Genomic DNA, 21,911 nt, shown 5'->3' on the forward strand with positions numbered 1-21,911 from the left:
ATTTTATGTATTTCATATAAAACAAATTTAATATTTGAATGGGATTTTTAGTAATAAGCTTCTTAATGAATAGCAAACTTCATCTTACAGATAAATTTATGATCTACATTGCCTTGATATAGAAAAAATAGAGATTATTGATTTACCTTAAATTTACTTACACAGGTAAGAGATCAAGCACTTTCAATGTAACTTCAATGTGACTGTTTAGAAAGAATTTATGTAAAGATGGGTTAGAGAGTTTTTCATTCAGCTTTGCCTTCAGGGTTACCTATTTCACATAATTACATTTGTTTATTTGAAGAAAAAACCATCCTCTGAACCAGGCTCTTGAAGGCTTGCTTCACTTGCTGATTCCTTAGCGTGTATATGAAGGGATTCAAGAGAGGAGCCACTGAGGTATTGAGCACAGCTACTCCTTTGTTTAAAGTCACCCTTTCCCTTGCAGAAGGCTTAATGTACATGAAGATGCAGCTACCGTAAGAGAGGGAGACAACTATCATATGGGAGGAACAAGTGGAAAAGGCTTTTTTCCTTTGATTCACAGAAGGAATTCTCAGAATTGTCCGGATGATATTTGTGTAGGAGAGAATAACTAATGTCAAGGTGACCATGAGTGTCACCACAGCTAAACAGAATGCCATGAGTTCTAGAAAGTGAGTATTTGTGCAAGAAAGCTGCAGAATCGGAGAAGAGTCACAGATAAAGTGATCAATTATATTGGAGGCACAGAAATCCAACTGCATCAGAAGGATTACTGGTGGAAAGATGATCAGGAATCCTGCAAGCCATGAGCTAAAGACAAGAAGGATACAGAATCTGCTGCTCATGATGGTTGTGTAATGAAGAGGTTTGCAGATGGCTACGTAGCGGTCATAGGACATGGAAGCCAGAAGATAAAATTCTGTCACCCCCAAGAAGATGAAAAAAAATAATTGAGCCACACAGTCATTATAGGAAATGGTTCTGTCACCAGTCACAATGGTGACAAGGAATCTGGGGATGCAGACAGACGTGAAAGATATTTCTAGAAATGAGAAATTCCTAAGGAAGAAGTACATGGGACTCTGCAGATGGGGATCTAAAAGGGTGAGGGCAATAATGATCAGGTTCCCAGTGACACTTAGGATGTAGGTAACAAGAAGAAATATGAAAAGTACAACCTGCCATTGTGGGTCACTTGTCAACCCAAGAAGGATAAACTCTGTTACTGCCGTGGAATTTCTCATTATTTTCTTCCCTTATATTGGTAATCTGTATTTTAGCTGTAAAATAGGTGAAGAAATAAGAAAACTATGCAACCAGTAAAGAAGCATTTTAAAAAATAGTTTTTCTGTGTCTGTCTTATTTCAGTTAGCTTAATGCCCTCCGGTTGTCACAAATGGCAGTATGGCATTTAGAAGACTGGATAATATTTCATTGTGGATCTCTCTCTGTCTCTCTGTCTCTCTGTCTCTCTCTCTCTCTATATATATACTAGATATAAAATACATCTCATTGTCTTCAAAGGATAAAAACTTGCAGTTATGTAGGATAAATAAGTACAGAGATCTAATGCACAGCATGAGGACTATAGTTTGTAACATATTCTATACTGAAAATTTTCTAAGAGAATGCACTTTAGGTGCTCTGACCACAAAGGCAAAACAAAGCAAAACAAAACAAAACAAAAACGATGGAAGGTGATGGATGTAATATCTGCTTGACTGTAGGAATCGTTTTAGTACTTGTATATATGTCAAAACATAACATTGTGCACCCTAAATATATACAATAAAAAACGTAATAAAAAACACACACTTAAAACAAATCATTGTTGCCCTTTACTTTTAGAGAGAAAATGATTTTGTAGTTCATAGAAACAAAATGCTCTTTAAAAACCATGTTATCTGTTACCTCATATATTAGGCTACTTCAAAAAGTTTATGGAAAGGTTCCCATCTTTTGATTTTATTTTTCCACGAACTTTTTGAAGTACCCTCATATTAGCTATTCCAATATTTCCTTCATTGTATTCTCATGTATTTCAGTGTGAATCTACCTTCTGAATGTTTAAATATATTCCCTGAAAACAAAAAGAGTTGAAAACCTGTGATTAAAATCTTTTCAAATAGAACACTTAGGAACTCACTCCCAGTATGCCACGGTACTCTTTGAAGATCTTTCATTGTTTCTCTCCTCATAATATTTTTTTAAGTATCCTATTTTGAAAAAGCATTTCTTTCTCCTCCCCCATTCAAATTTTTACAGTCAGAGTAATGTGTCCTTGATATCTGTATACTGAGATGTTTAATGGATGGGAGGGTGGTCCCAGTCTAATTTCAATGTTTGTACTGCAACACATTCGAATTTTAATTAATATTCTGTTATAATGGTCTTTTGTAAAATTGTATATGTACTCTAACTGAATATATTTTTATTCACTACCTACCTATCATGAGTCTACTCTTATATGATGAGTGCTAATCTTTGCTATGTATAAAATTCATATTATACAAAACTAAAACATAAAGTACAACTTCTCTGTAGTAAAGCATATCAAATAAATCATTTCAAACCTTGTACAAAAATTATTCCATGGTTTCCTAAAATGATTATATTACAAAGGATTATTACCAGTATCTAGTCAAGAACAGAGAAAATTATGTAGTCCTATCAATTACTAAATATTTATGCTATAATGAACAAAATGTTGCATGAAACTATTAACTTGTAGTATTTTAAAAATTTTCTGCTATTTATAATATTTCATATAAATTGAGTGGTTTAATTTTATTTATATCTCATGTGCATAATTAAAATTACTTGTATAAAACACTATAAAAGCAAAAATTATATTTCTGAAAGAACATACTTACTGTTATAGTAAATATGACTGGTTGAGTCAATGTCATTTCTAATGGTTTAATAATTTGTTTAAATATAGGTGCTTTGGGATTTTTCGAGAATCTTTGCAAACTGTTTTTCCTCTGTCATCTTATATTTGTAACCAAATGTCCAAAGTAATAATAAATGTCATTTCCAAGTGCTCCTCTATAATGTTTACGATAAATGCATACATCAACCTATTTCTATACACAACCCATATTTCTCTAGGGATCTGAGGTTCCAGTATACCCTGCCTATTGCCACCTAAAGAAGTATTATCTTGAGACCTGAAGTTAAATGCTATAGTTGAAATGAAGGCTGATGTATTGTCTTTCCAAGCTTGGTGGTCAAGATAATATGACTTTCTGTGCAGAAGCAATGTTATTCAGGCCAGCCATAATTTATCTGCTCCATTTACAATGGACTCAGGGGGATTAGTTGAATGAATCAACAAAAGGCACCATGGAGATTGGTGTTCTCAAGACACCAAGTGCAAAGCAGTTGTCCAAATTAGTATACAAAGTAGAATAAAGTACTTAGGTGATAGTGGCCTGAAATCAGAGCAGAAGGTATAGAAGAATTTACATTTTCATGACAATCTATAACTTCGGCAGAAGTAACTCCATAACAAAACAATAGAGATTAGCAGTTTCTAAACTGTGCTTTTTTTTTTTTTTTTTTTCTGTTTTAGGGAAATGTTAACAACTCATTATGATGATTTAGAATGAACCTGAGGTCTTCATTATTCTGCATCATAAAAGATGTCAGACTTGTCTTTAATGTTTTGCATCTTTCCACTGACTGGATAGCATAGAAAACCAGATTATGATCATCATCACTACTATTTATTCATTAAGTAATTCTTTTTTGGACTCCTAAGTGGTGGGTTAATTCTTAGATTCTGAGAATACAGCGATGATTAAAAAAAAAAAAGCTCTTTATATAGTTCACATCTTACAGAAAAATGTGAGAACTCTACATTATTTCTAAAATCTCAGTCCTATCCCCAAGTCTAATGCAAACAATATTCCCCTGCACTTGTCATCTTATTATTTACTGCTTTGATCTGAAAAGATGTCTATAATATATCTAATATATAAAATATATATAATACATTATATATAATATTATTTTGAGACATATTTAGTTGACATTTAATCTAGGAGCTCCATAAGCCATATAAATAGCACAAACAAAATGGAAATTTAGATTTTTTAATGATTTTAAGAAGCTGGATTTTTTCTTTCTTTTTTTTCTTTTGAAGTGGAGTGGGGGAAATGGAGAGGGGGAGGGAGGTGGGAATAATTGGGTTGGGGGGACACGGGGCATAATCACGATTTGTGGTAATGGGCATGCTGCAGGTATGGGTCTGGCCTTCACATCTTGGGCACGAGGGGTGACAATCAGCTTTGTATCTCATGAATATTCATAACCAATAAAAAAAAACAGAAAAAAAATTCATTACAGTTGAGAGGCAGGGAGAGAAGTTTACCCCAACCCCGCCACAGATGTTGTGTTATCGTTTTTTCCTTTAGCCACTGGCATTTTAACAAGCAAATACACTTTTCCATTCTTTGGAAAATAAATAAAGCAAGAAAGACCTAAACAACTCCTTGAACTTTCAGAATACTAGAGATGGGGGATAGGTGGGAAAGGGAGTTGGGGGTGTGCAGGGTGTTTGGGGAGGGATAGGGTAGGTAAGGGGCATAAAAAAAAAATCACGATTTGTAATAATAATATGCTCATAATAAATTTTAAAAAAAGAAGCTAAATATTTTCTGAACAAATATTTGAAGATTATTTTTACTCTTTCTTTAGAAGACATAAAGGTATGCAAATTATAATATTACTACAATTTTTAAAAAGGGTTAAGCAATACAGAGTACACACTGAAGAAAAAAGCCATTAAAACGTGATAGCTATATGAGACTCAAAAGTATATTATATGAATTTATATATGACCAAAGTCAAGAACTCAAATAATATACCATAAAAATGTTTATGTTTAATTGTAAACATTGTTACAATGGTGTTTCTATGATGCACATCTTCCGGCCAAATTATTTAAAATTATACCTATGGAGTACCTGTTGTTAAATAAAGACAAGGGGGAAAAGTGCTTTAATGTATATCTGAAAAGACTCTATTTCCAAATAAGATCATATGCATGGGTTCTAGGTAGACATAAATATTTGAAGGGCACTACCAATCCAGAACAGTACCCAAAGCAAATACAGTATAAAACAAAAAATGATTTTAAACAATAATCTCTATCTCCAGTGAGAATAACAATTAGTGTGTTTCAAAATTTTAGCAGAATCTGCTGTTATACCATTATTTTCAATAATGGATTGTCCATACATGACAGACTATAAGTAATTAAACCTGTTAAATCTAGATTAGATAAATAATTTTAACTAAGTAATTAAATCCTTTAATACACATTTAAAGAAGAAACCCATCAAAGATTGAAGAGTGTCTTAAACTTATGGCATGTCATAAAAACTTACTAGCGATAAGACCCGTGTATTAGTCCATTTTGTGTTGCTATAATAGAATACCTGAAACTGAGTGATTTACAAAGAAAAACGACATTTATTGCTTACAGTTTCTGAGGCTGGGAAGTCCAAAATCCATGTGATAGTACATTGCAAGATGGTGGAAGCAGAGAGAGCAGAGAAAGCAAGAGACAGACAGACTCTCCTCTTCTTTTAAAGCCCTCAGAACCACTCTGCAGACCACTATTTTTAATCCATTCACTACTGCATGGTCCTACAATCCAATCACCTCTTCAACGCTCTACCTTTCAATTACCATAATAGGATTTCCCACCCTCTTAACAGTCACAGTGGGGGCTAAATTTCCAGCACATAAAACTTGGGGGAAACAATTCAAGCTTCAGGGAGTTTTGGGGTGGGGACACAATTCAATCCACTACGACCCATATGTTAGTATTTTAATTTTAGTTTATTTTGAAGTTCACACCTGGGATTACATATTTTTTTCCAGTGATTAAACTGCTACTATTTATTAGTTGGTCATCTGATATGCACAGTAAAGGAATTAAAATGTATAAATATTTAGTATTGGTCTTTGTTTTACAAAATTGAGAATAAAACCTAATAAAATGAATATGCATAAAACAATAAACAAAGAGCAAAAGAGAAATGAAAATATCACAAATAATATTTATCTATATTAATAAATTCTTTTCTGCTTTGTGTATACAGTTTATTTGATTTCATCTTCTAGAGCAAACAAACCAACATTCTTTAGCACATCCTAACAGCTTCTCCATCAAATAGATGTAATATCTTACAAAATATATTCCATTAGCATGGTTCCATTTCTCACATACCTCTGCTCTGAGGATGCAAATAAAGTAAGCTAATTATCTGGGTGGAAATATAAAATTTTCAAGAAATGTGACAGGAGATTTTACCTATGTGTATGTTAATGCTGAAATACAATGAATTTTAAAATCCATGGAGTTCCTAAGAAGAGAAATATTCAGAGTTTACTGAAGAATTTTCTTATTCAATAAAATATTTACAAGGAAATTCAATTAGCTGCAACTCTAGATACACGGAATAAACAAAAAGTTATAATTGGCATTTACAGATTTCTGCTACAATCTACCATATGACCCAGCAATCCCACTACTGATTATATACCCAAAGAAAGGGAAATCATCAGGTTGAAGGGATGCCTGCACCACTGTATTTATTGCAGCTCTATTCAAAATAGCCAAGATATGAAACCAAACTAAATAAATGTCCATCAATAGATGATTGGATAAAGAAAATGTGGCATATACACAGTAGAATACTACTCAGCCATAAAAAAGAATGGAATTCTGCCATTCACAGAAATGTGAATGAGCTTGGAGAAACTTATGTTAAGTGAAATAAGCAAGGCACAGAAAGAGAAATACCACATGTCCTCACTGGCAAGTGTGAGCTAAAAATAAAACAAACAAACAGACAAACAAACAAACAAACAAACAAATAGTTGGATTGTTTAATGGAGAAAGAAGAACTGTAATTATTAGAGGCAAAAAAGGGGAAGGGGTAGGGTTGGCTAGTGAGAGACTGTTAATGAACACAAAATTACAGTTAGATAGGAAAAATAAGTTCTATGTGTGTACAGTTGAACCAGGAATCTATTATTAACAATGATTTCTTACATGTTATTAAACAACTAGACAAGAAGAGATAAAATGTTCCTATCACAAAGAAATTATTAAGTTTTGCAATGATGAATATGCTAATTACCTTGATTAGATCATCACACATTGTATACATGTATTGAAATATAATTCTATAAACCATAAATATATACAATCAATATGTTTTGAGAAAAAATTTAAAAAATAGATGGCATGTTTCTTATTTTTCTCCATTCTGTGAAAGTTCCTCTGTCTTTGGGGGAAATAGGGTGATAGTATGCAAATATCCGTGTTCTTCCTAAACATTTACTCTCTAATTTTAGCATCCTACACTGATCTTGCCTGCAGTAGTTATTTATTTATTTATTATTATTTTTTTTTCTTTTTCTTTTGTTTAAAATTTATTTATTTATTTATTTTTAATTTTATTTTGTCGATATACATTGTAGCTGATTATTGCTCCCCATCACCAAGACCTCCCTCCCTTTTCCCTCCCCCCTCCCCCCCAACAATGTCCTTTCTGTTTGCTTGTCGTATCAACTTCAAATAGTTGTGGTTGTTATATCTTCTTCCCCCCCCCGTATTTGTGTGTGTGTGTGTGTGTGTGTGTGTGTGTGTGTGTGTGTGAATTTATATATTAATTTTTAGCTCCCACCAATAAGTGAGAACATGTGGTATTTCTCTTTCTGTGCCTGACTTGTTTCACTTAATATAATTCTCTCGAGGTCCATCCATGTTGTTGCAAATGGCAGTATTTCATTCGTTTTTATAGCTGAGTAGTATTCCATTGTGTAGATGTACCACATTTTCCGTATCCACTCATCTGATGATGGGCATTTGGGCTGGTTCCAACTCTTGGCTATTGTAAAGAGTGCTGCGATAAACATTGGGGAACAGGTATACCTTTGAATTGATGCTTTCCATTCCTCTGGGTATATTCCCAACAGTGGGATAGCTGGGTCGTATGGTAGATCTATCTGCAATTGTTTGAGGAACCTCCATACCATTTTCCATAGAGGCTGCACCATTTTGCAGTCCCACCAACAATGTATGAGAGTTCCTTTTTCTCCACAGCCTCGCCAGCATTTATCGTTCATAGTCTTTTGGATTTTAGCCATCCTAACTGGGGTTAGATGGTATCTCAGTGTGGTTTTGATTTGCATTTCCCGGATGCTGAGTGACGTTGAGCATTTTTTCATATGTCTGTTGGCCATTTGTATATCTTCCTTAGAGAAATGCCTACTTAGCTCTTTTGCCCATTTTTTAATTGGGTTGCTTGTTTTCTTCTTGTAAAGTTGTTTGAGTTCCTTATATATTCTGGATATTAATCCTTTGTCAGATGTATATTTTGCAAATATTTTCTCCCACTCTGTTGGTTGTCTTTTAACTCTTTTAATTGTTTCTTTTGCTGTGCAGAAGCTTTTTAGTTTGATATAATCCCATTTGTTTATTTTTCCTTTGGTTGCCCGTGCTTTTGGTGTCGTATTCATGAAGTCTGTGCCCAGTCCTATTTCCTGAAGTGTTTCTCCTATGTTTTCTTTAAGAAGTTTTATTGTTTCAGGGTGTATTTTAAATCCTTAATCCATTTTGAGTTGATTTTAGTATACGGTGAGAGGTATGGATCTAGTTTCATTCTCCTGCATATGGATATCCAGTTCTCCCAGCACCATTTGCTGAAGCGGCAGTCCCTTCCCCAGTGAATAGGCTTGGTGCCTTTGTCAAAGATCAGATGGCAGTAAGTGTGTGGGTTGATTTCTGGATTCTCTATTCTATTCCATTGGTCAGTGTGTCTGTTTTTATGCCAGTACCATACTGTTTTGGTTATTATAGCTTTGTAGTATAGCTTAAGGTCAGGTAGTGTTATGCCTCCAGCTTTATTTTTTTTGCTCATCATTGCTTTGGCTATGCGTGGTCTTTTATTGTTCCATATAAATGTCTGAATAGTTTTTTCCATTTCTGAGAAAAATGTCTTTGGAATTTTGATGGGGATTGCATTGAATTTGTATATCACTTTGGGTAGTATGGACATTTTCACTATGTTGATTCTTCCAATCCAAGAGCATGGAATATCTTTCCATCTTCTTGTATCCTCTCTAATTTCTCTCAGCAGTGGTTTGTAGTTCTCATTGTAGAGATTTTTCACCTCCTTGGTTAACTCAATTCCTAAGTATTTTATTTTTTTGGTGGCTATTGTAAATGGGCAGGCTTTCTTGATTTCTCCTTCTGCATGTTCACTATTGGAGAAAAGAAATGCTACTGATTTTTGTGTGTTGATTTTGTATCCTGCTACTGTGCTGAAATCATTTATCAATTCCAACAGTTTTTTTGTAGAGGTTTTAGGCTCTCCGATATATAGGATCATGTCATCTGCAAACAGGGACAGTTTGACTTCATCTTTTCCGATCTGGATGCCCTTTATTTCCTTCTCTTCTCTGATTGCTCTGGCTAGTACTTCCAACACTATGTTGAATAGGAGTGGTGAGAGTGGGCATCCTTGTCTAGTGCCTGTTCTTAAAGGAAAAGCTTTCAGCTTTTCCCCATTCAGGGTGATATTGGCAGTGGGTTTGGCATATATGGCTTTAATTATGTTGAGATACTTTCCCTCTATACCTAACTTTTAGAGGGTCTTTGTCATGAATGAGTGCTGAACTTTATCAAATGCTTTTTCAGCATCTATAGAGATGATCATATGGTCCTTGTGTTTGAGTTTATTAATATGGTGTATCACATTTATTGATTTGTGTATGTTGAACCAACCTTGCATCCCTGGGATGAATCCCACTTGATCATGATGAATAATTTTTCGTATGTGTTGCTGTATTCTGTTTGCTAGTATTTTAGTGAGGATTTTTGCATCTATATTCATCAAGGATATCGGCCTGTAATTTTCTTTTTTGGTTATATCTTTACCTGGTTTTGGTATCAGGATGATGTTTGCTTCATAGAATGAGTTTGGGAGTTTTGCGTCCGTTTCAATCTTTTGGAATAGTTTGTAAAGAATCGGTGTCAATTCCTGTTTGAATGTTTGGTAAAATTCTGCTGTGAATCCATCTGGTCCTGGGCTTTTCTTTGTTGGGAGCCTTCTGATAACAGCTTCAATCTCCTTTATTGTTATTGGTCTGTTCAAATTTTCTACGTCTTCACGGTTCAGTTTTGGGAGCTTGTGTGTGTCCAGAAATTTATCCATTTCCTCCAGATTTTCAAATTTGTTGGCGTATAGTTGTTTATAGTAGTCTCGAATGATTCCTTGTATTTCAGATGAATCAGTTGTAATATCGCCTTTTTCATTTCTAATTTTTGTTATTTGAGTCTTCTCTCTTCTTTTTTTTGTTAGCCATGCTAATGGTTTGTCAATTTTATTTATCTTTTCAAAAAACCAACTTTTTGATTCGTTGATCTTTTGAATTGTTTTTTGGTTTTCAATTTCATTCAGTTCTGCTCTGATCTTAATGATTTCTTTCCGTCTGCTAACTTTAGGATTGGATTGTTCTTGTTTTTCTAGTTCTTTAAGGTGAAGTGTTAGGTTGTTCACTTGCCATCTTTCTATTCTTCTGAAGTGAGAATTTAATGCAATAAATTTTCCCCTCAATACTGCTTTTGCAGTATCCCACAGGTTTTGGTATGATGTATCATTGTTTTCATTAGATTCAATAAATTTTTTGATTTCCTGCTTGATTTCTTCTTGGACCCATATGTCATTAAGTAGAATGCTGTTTAATTTCCATGTGTTTGTATAGTTTCCAGAGTTTCGTTTGTTATTAATTTCTAGTTTTAATCCATTGTGGTCTGAGAAGATACATGGGATAATTCCAATTTTTTTGAATTTATTGAGACTTGATTTGTGACCTAATATGTGATCTATCCTGGAGAATGATCCATGTGCTGATGAGAAGAATGAATATTCTGAAGTTATTGGGTGGAATGGTCTGTAGACATCTGCCAATTCCAATTGGTCTAGAGTCTTGTTTAGATCTTGTGTTTCTCTACTGATTCTTTGCCTAGATGATCTGTCTAATATTGACAGTGGGGTGTTCAGGTCCCCTGCTATTATGGTATTAGTGTCTATTTCCTTCTTTAGGTCCAATAGAGTTAGTTTTATAAATCTGGCTGCTCCAACATTGGGTGCGTACATATTTATGATTGTTATGTCTTCTTGATGCATCAGTCCTTTTATCATTAAGTAGTGTCCCTCATTGTCTCTTTTTATGGTTTTTAGTTTAAAGTCTATTTTGTCAGATATAAGAATAGCTACTCCAGCTCGTTTTTCTTTTCTGTTTGCATGGTAAATCTTTTTCCATCCTTTCACTCTTAGTCTGTGTGAATCTTTATGGGTGAGGTGGGTCTCTTGTAGGCAGCATATAGTTGGGTCCTGTTTTTTGATCCAGTCAGCCAGTCTGTGTCTTTTAATTGGGGAATTTAAGCCTTTTACATTAAGAGTTGTTATTGAAAGGTGTTGATTTATTCCTAGCATTTTATTGGTTGTTTGGGTGTCTTAGGTTTCTTTTGTTCCTTGCTTTCTGATTTACTGTTTGCTTTCTTTGTTTGTTGGTTCCTTAGGTTGTAGATAGTGTTTTTGTTAGCTTGTTTTCTCTTCATGAATGCCATTTTTATTATACTAGCGGGTTTAGATTTTTCTTGGGTTTTTATGGCAGTGGTAGTTATTTTTCAGGAACCAAACCCAGTACTCCCTTGAGGATTTCTTGTAAGGGTGGTCATGTGGTAGTGTACTCCCGCAGTTTTTGTTTGTCTGAGAAATATACTATTTGCCCTTCATTTCGGAAGGATAGCCTTGCAGGGTAGAGTATTCTTGGCTGGCAATCATTGTCTTTTAGTATTTTGAAAATATCATCCCATTCCTTTCTAGCTTTTAGGGTTTGTGATGAAAAGTCTGATGTTAATCTGATTGGGGCTCCCTTATAGGTGATTTGACGCTTCTCTCTTGCAGCTTTTAAGATTCTCTCTTTGTCTCTGAGTTTTGCCAATTTGACTATGACATGTCTTGGAGAAGGCCTTTTTGGGTTGAATACATTTGGAGATCGTTGAGCTTCCTGGATCTGAAGATCTGTGATTTTTCCTATACCTGAGAATTTTTCTGCCACTATTTTGTTGAATATGTTTTCAATGGAATCTCCATTTTCCTCCCCTTCTGGAATACCCATGACTCGGATATTTGAGCGCTTGAGGTTGATATCTCTCTCAGATTTTCTTCCATGTCCTTGATTCTTTTTTCTTTCTTTTTGTCTGCTTGTGTTATTTCAAACAGCCCATCTTCAAGTTCAGAGGTTCTCTCTTCAACTTCGACAAGCCTATTGGTTAAACTCTCCATTGTGTTTTTTATTTCGCTGAATAACTTCTTCAGTTCAGCAAGTTCTGCTACATTTTTTTTCAGGACATTGATTTCCTTGTACATTTCCTCTTTCAGATCCTGTATACTTTTCCTCATTTCATCATGATGTCTAGCTGAGTTTTCTTGTATCTCATTCAGTTTCCTTAGAATTATCACTCAAAATTCCTTGTCAGTTATTTCAAGGGCTTCTTGTTCTATAGGATCTAGAGTTTGAGATTTATTAATTTTTGGTGGTGTACTTTCTTGATTTTTTGTATTTCTGGTGTCTTTTTTTTGGTGTTTATTCATTGTGGCAGGGGGTTTCACAGTCCACCGGTTTGAGACTAATGACTAACTAGGATGTTGCTATGGTTGCCAATTTGGTATGGCTACCTCCGTGGCTGCTCAGTTGTCCTCTAGTGCCTTGTGTGTGTGGTTGCCTCTGGTCTTGGGCTTCTCCGGGGAGCCACCTTTCTGGTCAGCTTGGACTCTGCTGGGCTGGTGAATCACATACCACAGGGTGTGTGATCTCTGTTGAGCTTTCACTTCCTGTGCAGGACTTCTCCCCGTTCCGTGTGCTCTGGCCCAGGCTGTTAGATCGTGCAGTGGCGACCCCACCGGGTGTGTGGTTTCTGTCGAGTCTCCGCCTCCCTGGCCGCACGTCTCCCCACTCTGTGCGCACTGTGCTGGGCTGGTGCGTGTCTTCTGCACCCCTCGTCTATCAGCTGGGCCTTCAAGACCCTGCTCGGCACCGCCTCGTCCAGGAAGTCTACCAGGTTTCTGCTAGGCACAGACGACCAGTCTCTCTGGGTGCCTTTGTAGCACTGTGTAGATCTTTCTTGGGTCTTGTTCACCTTTGTATCCCCCCCGGTATAAACCGAGTCTAGCGCCCGCCTGCAGCCTGCTCTCCGGCAGGTTCAGGCGGACCTGGGAACTCTCCTACCACACTATTCCCAACCAGAAATTCGTTAGGCTTTTTTCCAAACTGGTGGCTGCAGAGATGGTTTCTGCCTCCCAGTAACAGGAAGTTTACCGGGGGCCGGAGCCCAGGGTGTGGTGGAGTGACAGTCGGCCCGCCCGTACTTCCTTGCCCTCCCAACACTGGCCAGGGACGCCCCACGCCACCAGCCCCACCAGAGAACTGGGGAGGGAGTGGGAGAGGAGGCCGGCTCACAGGCTCCGGAAAGCCCTGTGCTGGGCCAAGCAAGTGGGAGGTCTCCGTGATGGCCGAGCAGGGCGGAACTGCCCACACCTGGGAAAATGGAGGCAGCACCGGGGCGGTGAGTGGCCTGGTGGTGCAGGCGGGAGCCGCGTGGGCATTTGCCCCCCGAACAGAACTGGGCCAAGGGTCACTCACAGGGTTGTGCCAGGTCGGGTGCTCGCTCTCTGTCTCTGGTTTGTCGCCTTCCGAGTTCTCGGCCGCTGCCGCCTCGGGCTGTTCAGTCGCGGTGCGGCTCGGGCACTCCCAGGAATCTTCTTTAATGCCGGCCTGAAACCTCGAATCCTGAATAGAGCAGCTTGCCGCCTTCAGCGCGGCCCCGGCCTCCGGGAGCCTGGCTGCATCCACAGCAGCCCTGGCGCCGTGTTCCCTGTTTCGAGACTCGCTTTTGCAGCTAAGAAACAGTTCTTTTCCTGCTCCACACTTCAAAGCTGTTGCCTGTAAATGAGGCAGCCTCTCCTGCCGGGGGCAAAGTGGTGGTCACCCCCCACGACCGGCCAGCAGCAGCGGTCCTCCCTTAAGAGATGGCAAGAGGAAGGTCCACAAGTTTCCCGACTGCCTGAGGTCCAGTGGCCGCCTTTTCCACCTCAGCTACTCCGCGCCAGCTGCCGCATCCACCGCCATCTTGAAACCTGTTGCCTGCAGTAATTATTACTGTGTTTTTAAGATGGTGATTTTATATTTCCCTCATTTCTTCTGCATTTATTAATTGGCATTCTTCTATGAGAAAAAATTGTCCCTTTCCACCTTTTATTTAATTATTCAGTCATTAATTTACAACAGTATTGTGAAGAAAATGGAGTAAGTACAGTTATGCCCCCTCACCTCATATCCGGCTGGGTATGATTCAGCACATTCATTATAACAAGTCATTTAACAGTGGTGTGACTGCACATGCGCACCCATATACTCCTTGGCTCCTTGCCATTGTGTAATTTTTGGTATAAGAGACAGTGGCTCTGAACTGCTGGCCGGCAGAGCTTGAGTAAGACTAATGCATATTTATTCTGTTATCAGCCATCGGAATCTTTGTTCAACTACCTGACTCATGACCAGCACAGGACGGGGCAGAGGGGTCTGTGATCCAGCCCGCCATAGTATGCAATCATAAATATTAATTTTATTCTATGGCTTACAGTCTGGTATGGTTTATTTTGTATTTCAATTCTTCAGTTTTGGCTGCTCTTTTAGGTTGGCGTCTGAATGATTTCAACCTGACTCCATTTTTTTTTTTTTTTTTTTTTGAGGTCTTCCTACGGTCTGTCAGTGCACAGCAAAGAAAACTTTGTATATGCACACTAATCCATATATGCGCACACACACATATGCATTTATGTATCAAAATATTTGTGCATACACATATATGCATATAATCACATATAGAGAAAGTCAATTCTCATTATTTGTGGTGATTGTGGTCCATAAAGTCTTTTCAAATACTGAAATAACAATACTAAACTCTTGCTTCTGGTAAAAATAGAGGGTTAGATTCCTGCAAGCCTGTGGTCACAAAATTTTTATCAACCAAAACCATTTGTTGTTATATGGGTTATATGTAATTTATATTATATAGGTTAGTTTGCCAGCATCCTTATAAACAAGCCAGTCATATCAGTATTGAAAGCTTGCTCTTTTACTTAACGCTTTATCTCTATGACATGAAACAGGTATTTTTGAAATTTGGTCACAGCTTTCTAATCTGGAAAACCTGCCTCACCTGCAATTTGAACATTTTTCATACCTTACCACTTTTTGAAACATATAAGCTTGCAGACACCAGCTGTGAAGAATTTAACATTTTTCTAACCACGGGTAACATAAGCATAAATTTCTTTGGCATTCAGCTTAATAACTATGCTATCACTACATTTTTTCTAAAAAAAAAAAAGATTTTGTTCTAATAAATCTGATGCTGGAGGTAGGGTATGGGGGTGTGCAATAGTCGGCCTCAACTCACTTCATCCTCTTACCAGGTTCTTGACTCCACCACAGGAAAGAATTTAAGGGCAGAATCACAGGAGAAAGTGAGGACAAGTTTAATCTAACAGAAAAGAAATACAGGTTCCACAGAGAGAGTGCCTCGTAGCTCCAGAGACTGAGCAGGACCCATTTCATGTTTAACACAAAAGCAAGGAATACACACTTGAAGTTCAGTACAGGGTGCAGGCTGGCTCAAGAGAGTGAGTAAGTTTGATACAAAGTAAAGTATACACACCTCAGCCAGTGAAGTGCCAGTTGCCTCCAAGAAAGTGATAACCCCACCTCCTGCTGGGATCCAGCTGTTATAGTTTCTCTATCTAATGAATATTCAATTAAGGAGGTGGTTCCCATTTATGTAAGGTAAGTCTTGTACATACTTAGTTGGTCTCTTCCTGGAGCACGTTCATCGGTCAGACCCTATCACATGCACCAGGCATATTCAAGAATATTTTGTGCTCCCTAGTACCTCTAGTGGAAGGTCCTTCAACCACCAGGGTTATATAACCCTTCTCTACTGAGCATGCCCAGCCACTGGATTTACATAAACCAGCCCCTTGTGGTCTCAATTTCCCCATGTTGGTGTGGAAAATAGGTCTAACTGGCAATGGGAGAGCCTAGAGGAGGGGGCCTGAGACCTCAGGGAGTGGCTGGAAACCCAGAGGCATGTCCTGAAACCTGAACCCGGGGAAACCGAGCACCTCCTATATCAAATCCACAAAATTAGCTGCTTTTCATCTGATAACCGAAAGAACCTACTCTGACCAGGTCAACTGAATTATAGTGCCTTGGAGATCTGGAATGTCAGTAACCAAATCCATCTGCTCTGGAAAACATCATAGACCGTTTTTACTTAGAGGCAGACTGAATGGCACCAAAAAGCTCTAAAATAACCTAGAATACTTCTTATTATCCTTACCCTAGACCTCAGCCTGTAGGATGTAACTTAGTAACATTCCCAAATCTATATGTCATGTACAACCAATGGAAAAACCTGATGAAGTAATTACTCAGGGCTGTCTTTCTCTCTCCCTCCTTTGACTATTCCCCCTTCTCGTGATTATAAAATGTTAAGCTCTGCTGGCCCTCTTCAGAACACATTTCTCAGGTGGACCTGACTATGTATCCCCACAGTTGCAATCATCATATTGGCTTAATAAATCTTTGCTACATGAATTTGGCACAGTTTCGTTTGGGGTCAACACAAATTTTCCATAGCTTCATCTGGCACTAAGGATGTCACTTTAGCACTTTCAGGAGAGGCCTGTTGTGGATTCATTAACATTGAACTCATGGACAACAGCCTTATAACTCATGCCTACACAAAGCTTACCAAAAACATGAAGTTTCTCTGCAAGTCATATCACAGCCTTCTTACTCTTGAGAAATTTAGACAGCACTTACATGCTTTGCTTAGAGGCCATTTTAAGCAGTGAAATAATCAATTACAACTCTAAAATGTGAAAAATGGGTCACTGAATAAATGAACCATGAAAAGCATACTTGTTTAAGGTATAGAAGTGAAACAAGAAGGCAGGGAATTACCTGTTTAACCTCAACTGGGAATGTGCATGATGAGAAACTCAGTTTTTTGCTGCTCTGGGCATGTCCCCTGTGACTGTGAAAGTGATGCAAATATTGATTTAGGGGTTACAAATGCATATTAGCTGGTAGGCAAATTCCAGATACAAAATCCATGAAAAATGAGAATTGACTTTAAATAAAATAAAGTTCATATTGATACTTCTTACTTCAATCTTCAAGTCCATAGTTCAGTCTAGATTCCTCACTTATTTATAATTTCTTTCTTTGGTAGGAAGGAACCTTGTTTTGGCTATGAAAAAATATTCACTTATATTTTCAAATCTGGTAAATGTAGAGTAATTTCAAAACTGCTAACTCATATGCCCAAGAGAAACAAATTTACCACCCAGAGTAGAGTGTTTGGGATTTTTTTTTACTTCAGTCTTAAAATATTGAGTTAAAACATTGCTTTTCAAAATTATTCAGGTTAGTGCTTTTCTTACTCACACCCATTAGTACTGGTTATGCCATTAATTCGTAAAAAAATAAGATTCATTTGTCATAGTATGCATTCCTCTTGATTTCCACCTACATCCTAGGTAATTATTTTAAATTTGTAGCCAGTAAAAATCACTATGTTTTGTTCACTCTACTCTGGGTGTTGAAAAATGCACAGTCATGTATTCACCCACACAGAGACACGGGATAGTTGCATGATCTCACAAAGTCTCTCATGTTTCCCCTCTGTGGACAGTGTTTCCTCCTTCTTCCAACCCTGACAACTAATTTTTCTTCTATCCCTATAGTTGTAGTATTCCAGAATTCATACAAATGGAATCATATAATATGCGTACATCTGCATTCTTTTAGTAAAATGAACTTATGTTTCACCTATGATGATTTGTAATCCATAACTGGTTCCTTCCTAATTTGAGTAATATTTCATTATATGGAAGCACTACAGTCTGTTTTTCCATTTGGTTATTGAAGAACATCTAGGTGGTCTTTTAGTTTATGAAAATTATGATTAAAGATGCTCTTTGCATTAACATAGATATGTTTGTATGAATATAACTTTTCAGTTCACTTGGGTAAAATAACTAGGAGTGGCTTGCTGGGTTTTTTTTTATTGACAAATAATTGATTAAAGATATTTGTGTGGTGCAGGGCTAAATATCAATACCTGTGTACAATGTGCAGTGATCAAATGACGATAATTAGCATGTTCATCATTACAAAATGTAATCATTCCTTGTGTCCATTAAACAATTTCTCTCTAGCCCCCTCCCTCTTCCCCTTTCCCTCCTCTAGTAACCACAGCTTTGTTCTGTCCTTCTGAAAGTTCAGTGCATCTTTGTGATTGTTCTTTCTTTCTTTCCTTCCTTCCCCCCTTCCCTCCCTCACTCCCTCTTCTCTCTCTCTCCCCCCCCCCCTTATGAGTGAGGACAAGTGATATTTCTCTTTCTGTGTCTGGCTTGTTTCACTTAACATAATTTTCTCCACTCTCATCCACATAGCTGTGTGTATTAGTCCATTTCTGTTGCTTGAGACTGGGTAATTTGTAAGAAGATAAAACTTATTGCTTACAGTTTCAGAGTTTGGGAAGTGCAAAGTCCAGGGAACACATCTGGTGAGGGTCTTCCTTGGTTGTGACTTCAGTGACACAGGTTATCACATCACAGGATAGTGGAACCAGGGAGAGAGAGATAGCTCCTCATGCACTCTCCTTTTAAAGCCTTCAGGACAATGCCCACTATTCCAAGAATGGATCAATCCATTCACAGGGGTACAACCCTCATAATCCATCACCTCTTCAAGGCCCCATCTTTCAACTATCACAATGACATTTCCCATCCTCTAACACTGTCACAATGGGTGGGGGGTTGGTGTCAAGATTTGAGGCGACATTCAGTCCAAGGTGCCAAGAATGGCAGAATTTCATTCTTTTTTTGTGTGTGTGTGGCAGAGTAGTTTTTCATTGTGTACATTTCCATATTTTCTTTATCCAGAAGTCTGTTGATGAATATTTAGGTTGATTCCATATCTTAGTGGTTGTAAATAGAGCTGCCACAACCATGGGAGTGCCTGTATCCCTTTGACATGGTGATTTCCATTCCTTGGGTGGTGGGATTGCTGTATCATATGATTGTTCTGTCTGTAGTTGTTTGAGACACCTCCATATTATTTTCCATAATAGCTGTAACTAACTCACAGTCCCAGCAAGAATGTAGAAGGGTTTCCCTTTCTCCAAATCCTTGCCAGCATTTGTTATTCTCTGTCTTTTTGATAATAGCCAGTCTAACTGGGGTGAGATAATATCTCAACGTGGTTTTGATTTGCATTTCCCTGATGATTAGTTATGTTGAGCATTTTTTCGGATACTTGTTGGCTTATTTGTATGTCTTTTGAGAAATGTCTGTTCAGCTCCTTTGCCCATTTATTAATTGGGTTTTTTGGTTTTATTTTAATGTAAAGTTGCTTTTGTTTCTTGTATATTCTGTATATTAATCCTTTGTTGGATGAATAGTTTGAAAATATTTTCTGCCATTCTGTAGGTTGTCTTTTATCTCTGTTGATTGTTTCATTTGCTGTGCAGAAGCTTTTTAGTTTGATATAATCCTGTTTGCTTATGTTTTCTTTTGTTGCCTGTGCTTTTGAGGTCTTATTCATAAAGTCTTCGCCCAGTCCTACATCCTGAAGTGTTTACCTATGTCTTCTTCTAGGAGTTTAATAGTTTCAGGTCTTATATTTAAGTCTTTACTGCATTTTGAGTTGATTTTGGTATGTGGTGAGATGTACAGGTCTAATTTTCTAGTTTTCTTCTTCTACACTTGGATATCCAGTTTTCCCAGTGCCATTTGCTGAAGAGGTTGACCTTTCCCCAGTCTAAGTTCTTGGTGACTTTGTCATCAGTTAGCCATAATTACATGGGTTGATTTCTGGATTCTCTATTCTGTTCCATTGCTCTGAGTGTCTGTTTTTATGCCAGCACCATGCTGTTTTGATTACTGTAGCTTTGTAGTACAATTTGAGGTCAGGTAGTGTAATGCCTCTGGCTTCATTTCTTTTTAGTCAGGATTGCTTTAGTTATTTGTGGTCTTTTGTAGTTCCATATGAATTTTAAAAAATTTTATTGAGTTTATTTTACTTTTTTTTCTTGAAACATAAACCTAATTTATTATACATATTTGTGAGATACAGAGTTGGCTATCAGTATTTATGTACAATATGTGATGACCTCATCAGGATTATTAACATATTCATCATTATAAAATGTAAACATTCTGTATCTTTTATCCAATTTCTCCCAAAGCCCCCTCTCCTTCCTCCTCTCCCTTTTTCACCTCAAGTAACCATAGTTCTGTTCTATCCTTCTGAAAGTTCAATATATTATTGAGGTTCTTTCTTTCTTTCTTTCTTTCTTTCTTTCTTTCTTTCTTTCTTTCTTTCTTTCTTTCTTTCTTTCTTTCTTTCTTTCTTTCTTTCTCTCTCTCTCTCTCTCTCTCTCTCTCTCTCTCTTCCTTTCTGTTGTTTCTTTCTTTCTTCCTTTCTTAGCTCCCATTTACGAATGAGGACATGTGGTATTTCTATTTCTGTGCCTGGCTTATTTCATGTAACATAATTTACTCCAACTCATCCATGTTGCTGTGAATGGCAGAATTTCATTCATTTTTGTGACTGAGTAGTATTCTGTCATGAATATATACCTCATTTTCCTTATCCAGTCATCTGTCAATAAATATTTAGGTTGATTCCAAGTATTGACTATTGTAAATAGAGCTGTGGTAAATACAGGAGTGCAGGTATCCTTTTAACATGATGATTTCCATTTCTTTGGACATATACCCAGCAGTGGTATTACTGGATCACATGGTAGTTCTATCTGTAGTTGTTTGAGAAACCTCCATGCTGTTTTCCATAATGGCTGTACTAATTTACAGTCCCACCAATAATGTAGAAGAATTTTCCTTTCTCCACATTCTCAACAGCATTTGTTATTCTGTCTTTTTGATAATAGCCAGTCTATCTGGACATGATAGACTCAATGTGATTTTGATTTGCATTTCCATGATGATTAGTGATGTTGAGCATTTTTTGTGTACCTGTTGGTTATTCATATGTCTTCCTTTGGGAAATGTCTATTTGGCTCCCTTTCCATTTTTTAATAGTATTTTTTTTTTACTGTTAAGTTGTTTTTGTTCCTTGCAGATTCTGGATATTAATCCTTTGTTAGATGTATAGTTTGCAAATATTTTCTCCCATTCTGTAGGTTGTCTTTTCATTTTGTCGATTGTTTCCTTTGCTTGCTGAAGCTTTTTAGTTTGATATAGTCACATTTGTTAATTTTTTCTTTTGTTGCCTGTGCTTTTGGGTTCTTATTTATAAAGTCTTTGCCCAATCCTACATCCTGAAGTGCTTCCCTTATATTTCCTCTAGGTTTTAGGATTGACTTTTCTATTTCTGTGAAGAATATCATTGGTATTTTGATGGGAATTGTGTTAAATTTGTGGATTGCTTTCAGTAGTCTGGACATTTTCACAATGTTAATTCTTCCCATACATGAACATGGAATGTCTTTCCATCTTTTTGTGTCCTTTTAAATTTCTTTCAGTAGTGTTTTGTAGCTCCCATTGTAGAGATCTTTTACCTCCTTGGTTAAATTTATTCCTAGGTATTTTATTCTTTTGGTAGCTATTGTAAATGGGCTTGCTTTCCTTATTTCTTTTTCTGCTTGTTTGTTGTTGGTGTATAAAAACACTACTGATTTTTGTGTATTGATTTTACATCCTGCAACTTTACTGAATTCAATGATCAACTCTAGGAGTTTT

At 37.0% G+C, this 21,911-nt stretch overlaps 1 protein-coding gene across 1 annotated transcript; it reads right to left on the reverse strand.

The window, feature by feature from the left end:
• Positions 1–284: 284 nt before the first annotated feature.
• Positions 285–1,247, reverse strand: LOC134391687 (olfactory receptor 6C75). Its single transcript, XM_063115665.1, has one exon. It carries the CDS (start codon positions 1,227–1,229, stop codon positions 285–287), a length of 945 nt encoding a protein of 314 aa, XP_062971735.1. The 5' UTR covers positions 1,230–1,247.
• Between the last annotated feature and the right edge of the window lie 20,664 nt (positions 1,248–21,911).

This window comes from Cynocephalus volans, chromosome 12, assembly GCF_027409185.1.
Source record: "Cynocephalus volans isolate mCynVol1 chromosome 12, mCynVol1.pri, whole genome shotgun sequence".
NCBI classification, from domain to species: Eukaryota; Metazoa; Chordata; class Mammalia; order Dermoptera; family Cynocephalidae; genus Cynocephalus; species Cynocephalus volans.